The sequence below is a fragment of the Mus caroli genome, chromosome 5 (assembly GCF_900094665.2).
Source record: "Mus caroli chromosome 5, CAROLI_EIJ_v1.1, whole genome shotgun sequence".
Taxonomy (NCBI): domain Eukaryota; kingdom Metazoa; phylum Chordata; class Mammalia; order Rodentia; family Muridae; genus Mus; species Mus caroli.
In genome coordinates this window covers 81,990,227-81,998,681 of record NC_034574.1, presented here as the reverse complement: position 1 = coordinate 81,998,681, position 8,455 = coordinate 81,990,227, and the positions used below count along the sequence as shown (strand labels likewise).

The 8,455-nt window shown below is 46.6% G+C and overlaps 1 protein-coding gene across 1 annotated transcript in view; it reads right to left on the bottom strand.

The window, feature by feature from the left end:
* The window catches only part of Mob1b (MOB kinase activator 1B), a 42,901-nt gene extending 38,168 nt beyond the window's left edge, over window positions 1–4,733 (bottom strand). The window contains exon 1 of the mRNA XM_021162219.2: window positions 4,487–4,733. Coding sequence (XP_021017878.1) covers window positions 4,487–4,500 — 14 coding nt within the window. The 5' untranslated portion in view covers window positions 4,501–4,733. The remainder of the gene's footprint in view (window positions 1–4,486) is intronic.
* Between the last annotated feature and the right edge of the window lie 3,722 nt (window positions 4,734–8,455).

Below are 8,455 nucleotides of genomic sequence, written 5' to 3'. Positions count from 1 at the left end.
GTTCGAGGCCAGCCTGGTCTACAAAGTGAGTGCCAGGACAGCCAGGGCTACACAGAGAAACCCTGTCTCGAAAAACCAAAAAAAAAAAAAAAGAGAAATAGATGGCCGGGCGTGGTGTACGCCTTTGATCCCAGCACTTGGGAGGCAGAGGCAGGCGGGATTTCTGAGTTCGAGGCCAGCCTGGTCTACAGAGTGAGTTCCAGGACAGCCAGGGCTACACAGAGAAACCTGTCTAGAAAACCTCCCCCCACCCCCCACCAAAAAAAGAGAGAGAAAGAAATAGATGACTTATACTTATTTACATCCCTAAACCATCTTTAGATATGTTGTTAACTACATTGTTTTAACTCTATCAAAAAGCTTTATATTAGGAACAAACACTTTCATTTTTTCATTATTTTTCAAAAGAATTTTAAAATGCTTGAAACAAAGAGAACACAACATACTTTTTATTGACTAATTAAAAAGGATTCATTTTCATTCTAATTTCTCTGCATTTTTTTTTAAAGATTTATTTATTTATTATATGTAAGTACACTGTAGCTGTCTTCAAACACACCAGAAGAGGGAGTCAGATCTCGTTACGGATGGTTATGAGCCACCATGTGGTTGCTGGGATTTGAACTCCGGACCTTCGGAAGAGCAGTCGGGTGCTCTTACCCACTGAGCCATCTCACCAGCCCATTTCTCTGCATTTTACATAAATAATAAAAATAAAAATAAAAAACTACCATCAACAACAAAAATCTAAAAGAGAACTGTTTTCCAAAGCCTGAACCAGCAATCCTCAGCTGGTAGCTATGATTTTTTTGTCCCACCAGTAGAACTGTGAACATTGAAGAGCCCATCTGCTAGGAAGTACTATCTCCCCTTTCTTTGAGAACTCTTACCTTTCACTAAATAGTACCCAATATTTTTCATAAACCTCCTTGAAACCTACCTAGAACAAACTTGCTTCCTAGGCTTCGGGACCTCCTGAGTGCACTATGGCCATTAGAGATGACTGATACTGTCTCTGGGGTACCCATACTCTCCACATAGGCATGTAAGAAATTGGGTCTACAAAGTTAATTTAGGTTTTTATCCAGTTTCTATATTCAGCATCTGGAGTTCAATTTAATCTGCAGACATGCAGAGGCCAATGTATAACACAACCACAGTTTAGCCTAGCATTTCACATAATGCAAGGAAAATTTAACCTGAGCATCTGTATTTACGAGTTATACAAAAGTATAACACTGGAGGATTGTCTGTGTGTGCCCACCAGGACTGCCCTTACCTGCCTCCAGTCCCTAGCCAACTGCCTTACTTTGTCCCACAGCATATCTGTTCTTCCACACTAATTTACTAACATTTAATCCTTGTGGTCACTGAGTAGAACATAAACCCCACTAGCCAGGAAGCTTGGCTATCTTACCATGAATGATACTTGGTGTCTGTGCTCGTGCTGGGGCCCAGTAAGGCTGGGTCTGTAATCACTAGAGCTTTCCTTCTCAGACATGACTCATCGTGTTCTAACCCTATCTCTCACTAGCCTATTTCCTCTGCTTTATCTGCTTATAGTAACCTTCCCAAAAAGGTTCCAAGGACCAGTGGATCTCTATACTTAACTCTTTAAATTTTTCTCTTTCTCTGCTTCCCCTGCATAATAAACTATCAAATAAAAATTGCCAGACTAGGGCTGGCAAAATAGCTCAGTGGTTAAGAGCACTGGCTGTTCTTCCAGAGGTCCTGAGTTCAATTCCCACCAACCACATGGTGGCTCATAACCATCTGTAATGAGATCTGGTGCCCTCTTCTGGTGTGTCTGAAGATAGCTACAGCATACTCATAAATAGATCTTTTTAAAAAAAAATTGCCAGATTAAATTTTGTTTCTTTTTTAGACAGAGTCTCAGTATTAGCCATGAACCTTGAACTCACAGAGATCCACCTGAATCTGCCTCTTAAATGCTGGGATTAAAATTGTGTGCCACCATGCCTGACTTCCTCCAGATTAACATTTTTGATTGTTAAAACTGATAGGCAAAACCTGTTGAGGTTTTGTTAAGGGCAATCCCTACCTGAGAAAGCTTTCTATTTGTGACCTTGCTAGAAAAATTGTTTCTCAAATAATACAAACTCTCAAGATGATCACATTAGTTATAGCAATATATAACTAACATTCATCAGTTAAAAAATGAACTAATCTACCACATGCCTCACCTAATACTGAGTCACATAAAAACAGGACTCTATTACATGTGTATTAAGGGAGCAGCACTAGCCCCTTTCCAATTACCAAGTCAGCCAAATATGGCCCTCCTATACTTCAACCATGTTAGCTTATGAGTTCCAAAAGACACAAGCCTGTCAGCTGCATCCATCCACACTGCTATTTTACAGCTTTTATATTCTTGAGAACAGAATGAAAGCAATGTCAAATTACATTCAGCATGGGAGTAGCTTGGGTATGCTGATTAAAGGTGAACTGTGAGACAGCTTACTGTAGAAGCCACTGGGTTTCTCTCCTCTAGTACTGACAAACTCAGCCCTAGAATAAATTTACTATTGAGTTCAAGGTATTAGGCAGGCTGACACAAGCCAGACCCTGTGCCTAGGAGAAAACGTGTCCAGGGCGAGCCTTTCATCGTGTTCAGCTTTGCCCCAACACCCTAAAAAGAAATGGTACCCTAGCTATGAGCATGTGGAAATAGGGGTGCTACCAATGTAATGACTGAAACTATGGGGGTGGGGAAAGAGAATCTGAACAGAAATGAATGGCTAAATTCTGTTTGCTCCACAACAATAAAAGAGCATTTATGAGGTAGATTACAACCCTGAAGGGTTTGTTTTTATTTTGGTTTTAAATTAGAATTCTAAGCACCTGGGTGACTCTGAGAAAGCTTTCAAAAGAGTTACTCTTCAGTGTAACCTCAAGGACCTGAAGTTCCAAACCTTTTCTGTCTTATTTTTGTGCTCTGATCCCCACCTTCACCTCAAACTGGTCTGAAATACACGGTGAGTAAAATAACACCCAGCACTAAATGTAACACTGAAGTTGGTCTTAGCAGACGACTGGAGGACTACAGCCCAGTGGACCTAAATCAACCCTGAGCACAATACCCACATTCTATCTGGACAGTGAATGAAAAAATACAACCTCTACAAATCAAGAAAGCACTGCAAGAAGCAGGGTGCTAGAGTCCCCAGGCCCTCAAGCAACCCTGTTTTGAAATCCCCTCTAGGGAACTTGGCTCTCTCCCTTTCTCAACCCTAAGACCTAACAAAGACGTAAAAGGGGTCGAGTAGTCAGATAAGAACAATCCATCTTCCAGGCTTGGGACTCAGAAAACAGCACCGGGCAGCTGGCACTGAGCCGGGAGACCTGGCAAGTGTTGGATGACAGTCAGAAGAGTGGGATGGGAGGTAAGCGTGGAAGTACACACATGCACACACGAGTGGGAGGTGAGCTTGCAAACACACATATCTCTCTCAAGAGAAAGAGACAAAAAGACAAGAGACAGAGGTGGAGACAGGCAGGCAGGCAGGCAGGCAGACGAAGATCGAGCCAGGTAGAGAAATGCAAACATAGACAGACACTGGGGTCCATGACCCAGGTAGCACACTGGGGCCTGAGAACGGCTCGAGCGCACCAGGAGGATGAGAAAGCAGTCAGCACCCCCAACCCCACCCCGACAGCACCAAGTGGACAGGGAGGCAGGGCACCCCAACAGAACATGAGGGTAGGGAGCAGTGTTCCCCCCACCCCAGCCCTCTGACAGCACCAGGAGGATGGAAAGGCAGGGTCCGACAGCACCAGGAGGACAAGGAGGCACGGCCCTGAGAGCAAGCACCAGGAGGAAGGGGAGACGGGAAAGGGCAGCTCCAGGACAGGGAAGCAGAGCCGGGCAGCACCGAGGACTAGAAAGCAGGGACCCGCAACACAAGGAGGACAGGGAGGCAGGGCTCCGGGACAGCACCCGGAGGACGGGGAGGAAGGGCCGGGCAGCACACGGAGGACGGGGAAGCAGAGCCGGGCAACACCCGGAGGACGCAGAGGCAGGGCCAGGCAATAGCAGGAGGACGGGGAGGAAGGGCCGGGCAGCACCAAGAGGACCGGGAGGCAGGGCCGGGCAGCACTCGGAGGACGCAGAGGCGGGGTTCGGCAATATCAGGAGGACGGAGAGGCAGAGCCGGGCAGCACCAGGAGGACAGGGACGCAGGGCCCGGCAGCACCAGGAGGACAGGGACGCAGGGCCGGGCAGCACCAGGAGGACAGGGAGGCACGGCCGGGCAGCACCAGGAGGACTAGAAGGCAGGGACCGGCAACACCAGGAGGATGGAGAGGCAGGGCTCCCCGACAGCACCAGGAAGATGGGGAGGCAAGGGCCGGGCAGCACCCGGAGGACGAGGAGGCAGGGCCGGGCAGCACCCCGAAGTCGGGGCCTCCGGAGCCCGGGGCCCAGGGGGCGGCGGAACAAAGCCGGCGCTACTGGGCTACTTACAACAAGAAGCTCATGTCGGCCGCGGCGTGGGCTGCGGGCTCGGCTGAGCGAAGCCTGGGGCGGCGAGCTTGAATCAGAAAAAAGGCGGCGGAGGAGGAAGGACGCGCGCCGGCGGCGTTGCGGCCGCGACTTCTCGGGCTTCGCTACTTGCCGCGGCGGGCTAAGGGGCGGAAGTGGAAGGCCGGGACTCCGCAGACTCGGTGGACTGGAAGCTGAACAGCCGAGGAAGCACCGCCCGCCGCGTCCTCCTCGCAGCCCCGCGCTCCCGCGCCGAAGTCTCGCGAGAGCGAGCTCTGGCGCCCCGCCCACATTAGGATTACCTTCGGGTCACCTCGGCCTCCGGCACAGTCCAGCTGAGAGCTTGCCCGAGCACGTGGCCCGGGGGCGTGGCCCGGCACGCACGGTTCGGAGCTCAGCCGGGAAGTGGACCTCGGTTCCAGGACGCCTGGGTCTCGTGGAGAGGGAGGGAGTCGCCATCAGAGAGGACAGCGGAAGGCCTTGGACTCGCTTTCTGTGCTCTGATTTAGGCAAGCACCCCACGAACTGAGAGCCACATCCCCAGTCCCTCTGCGCCGCCCTCACTTTGAAAAAAAAAAAAAAAAAAAAAAAGCGGGGCTGTCTAGGGAAACGGAGGGAGCCCAGGAGAGCTGAGGACCAGATTCCCTGAGGCAGGGACACTGGTTATCCGTGGCCATACGGATTAACTAGTTGTGGAGTCCCTTCGAAGAACTGATGCCCAAAACGCTGGGAATTATTCAGCCAGGCGCTCGGAGGAACTTTAGTTCTCACATGCTTAGGAGGCTGAGGGCAAAGCTTTATGTTTAAAGACTGGTGGCTCCCGAGATAATTCAGCCAGTAAAGGAACTTGCCACCAAGCCTGATCGCCTGGAACCCACGCGGTAAAGAGAACCAGTTCCCACAAGTTGTCCTCTCATTTCCACACAAATTAAATAAATAAATAGTGCGTGGTGGTGCTTGCCTGAATCGCTACACCTCAGAGATGGAGGCAGAAGGATCACAAGTTTGGAGTAAGCCAAGACAGCACAGGAAGTTTTTTTGTTTGTTTGTTTGTTTTTAACATAGGAGACAGTGGTATTCTTTACTCGCACCTGATGCTGAATCGAGGAATTTAAATGGAACAGTGTGCAGATAGTAGCCCAACTTGAGCTTAGCGTTCCAAAAGACAGAGGATTCCTGAAGGTGATGCAAATAGTCAATTTATCCGATTTCATTTATACACCAGTAGTCAGCCGCGTTGGCTAAATGGTTTTAAAAACCTAAATGCAAGAAACCCGAACCTTCTGTTATCTCAGGAACAGCAAATAATAATGTGAAAAGACAGCCTCAAAAGCCTTTAAGCCCAGAACTGGGAAGGCAGAGGTAGGCAGATCTGTGTGAGTTTAAGGCCAGCCTGATTTACATATGGAATTCCAGGCCAACCAGAAATAACATAGTTAGCTGCTGTCTAAATAAATAAAACAGACAGCAAAAGGATATACTATGATAAAAAAAACAGTAAGTTGGTGATGTAAAAGCCTTATATTCAAATCTTGATATAATACTACTTACTATACCATATATAATTTCATAAAGGTCTTCCAAAAGTGAGATTTACCTTACCAGGTTAGAAACTATTTGAGGAAGAATAGTTGAAGGAGCAAGTCAGAGCCCCAGTCTCACCCACTCTTAACTGTAGTTCTGGCAGCCAGACCTGGCTGTGTGCTTAGAAAAGAAGGCTACAGAGACTATATTTCCAGACACTGACTCAGAAAAACAGTACAGTAAAGCTTTTGATATTTTAAAATCTTTTGATTGGTTTGTGTTTTTTATTTGGGGGGGGGTTGTTTGGTTGGGTTTTGTTTTGTTTTTTGTTTTTTTGAGGCAAGGTTTCTGTATTTAGCCTTGACTGTCCTAGACCTTGTTCTATAGACCAGGCCAGGCTTGTACTCAGAGATCTGCCTGCCTCTGCCTCTGCCCCACTGTCCCTCTGCCCCTCTGCCCCTCTGCCTCTGCATGCTGGGATTGAAGGCATGTACCACCAACACCTGACTATTACATAATCTTTAAGAAACTTGTTGGTTCTAAAGTTCTGTCCTGACAGAGTCTTCCTTCTAAAGCCCGGCACACGTTTTTAGCTGCTTCCTGATTTGCTTAGGTGGCCCTGCCTTTGGTTTGATATAAAGTCTATGCTTCTTATACTGAAGCAGAAGAAAAGACTGGCAGGGGAAAGGACGCCTCTGCAAGTCTTACTGCTGAGTACTGATCTATCTCATTGCTGGAAATGCCTCCTTGACTTGGCACCCTAAAACTGAGAGAAATGTCATGTTAATAATACAGATTATGATTCTGCAAGGTTAGACTTTAAATCCACCAATGACTGCCTTCAGTATACTAGAAGGAATTTTAGAATCAGAAAATTGCATTCAAGTAGATGTTTTTAATAGTGATAATTTCTTCTTTAACAGTACATATTGTATTCTACTTTCTAAAATTTCTTTTTCAGTTCTGGAGTGTGAATATACCAAAGTTTTTAATTATGTGTGAGTATGTGTGTGTATGGGTGCTCCTATGTGGAGGGTCACAGGACTGATTTTTAGGAGTCGTCCTCAATTGCTATCCACATTTATTTGGTGAGGCAGAGACTCTTAAGTTGGCCCCAGAGCTCACCAATCTAACCAGCTTCCTATGTGGATCCCAACCAGGTCTTCTGAGCCACAGGAATTATAGGTGGGTGGCCGTGCCCACCTGGCATTTACCTGTGTTGCTTGCTACATTAGTGGAATTTAACCACTAAGCCATCTCCCAGACATAAAGTTTTGATTTTATTTATGTGTATAAGTGTGTGCCTACATCTCTGTGTGTGCACCATGTTTTTTAGTAGATATTTTCTTCATTTACATTTCAAATGTTATCCCAAAAGTCCCCTATACCCTCCCGCTGCCCTGCTCCCCTACCCACCCACTCCCGCTTCCTGGCCCTGGCATTCCCCTGTACTGGGGCATATAATCTTCACAAGACAAAGGCCCTCTCCTCCCATTGATGGCCTACTAGGCCATCCTCTGCTACATATATGTGCAGGTCCCCTCAGACGTCAGAAGTGGGGGACATTCAGTCCTTGGAATTAGAGTTATAGTTGGTTGTCAGCTGCCTGTTAAAGGAGCTGGGAGCCAAACGTGAATCCTATGCAGGAGAAGCAGTGTCCTTAACTGCTAGACTGTCTCTCTAATCCCCAAAGTTTAGGTTTTATATAGAGTTATTCTGTTATAGAGGTTATAGAGCCTGGGCAGAGTGGGCAGGAGAAAATGGCATCAGAAGTGGGTAGACATTTAGGCAGAAAGAAGACCGGCTTTCAGTCCTCAACATGTAATCCAAGAGTACTAAGAAGTAAACACACATGATACAAATAATAATACAAAATTAATCGGAATAATTGTTAAATATTGAACATTTACAAAAAGCCATAGGTTAATAAGTCACCACACAGCTCACAATCAACTTTTGGCCCTGATGAGCATGTCATATGGAAATCACTGTCCCTTGTAGAGAATGGACTGTAGGTACCCAGCATCCCCAAAGCTGCAGACTTCTGAAATCATCCAGGTGGCGCTCAGAAATTAAGAGCGTATTTACAATGGTATTGTTCATAGAAATAAGGAAAGAAAGGATATAAAATCAAGTGTTCTTACCCTGTCTCGAAAAAAACCAAAAAAAAAAAAAAGAAAAGAAACAAGTGTTCTTGAAATTGGTGGTAGGGGTAAGTGGAAAAAAGGAGTCAAAGGTGGCTGGGTTTTCCCCTTTTCGATTAGTGGGAAGTGCTGCCATTTGTGATAGAGACGATGTGAGTCAAATCAGGAAATACAACCAAAGGCTCCATTTTGGTTGGGCATGTCTACTTTGAGATGTCTGTTAAGCACCAGGTCAAGTTTTGACATTCCTGTGATGCCTAGGAGAAATCTGAACCCAAAACAT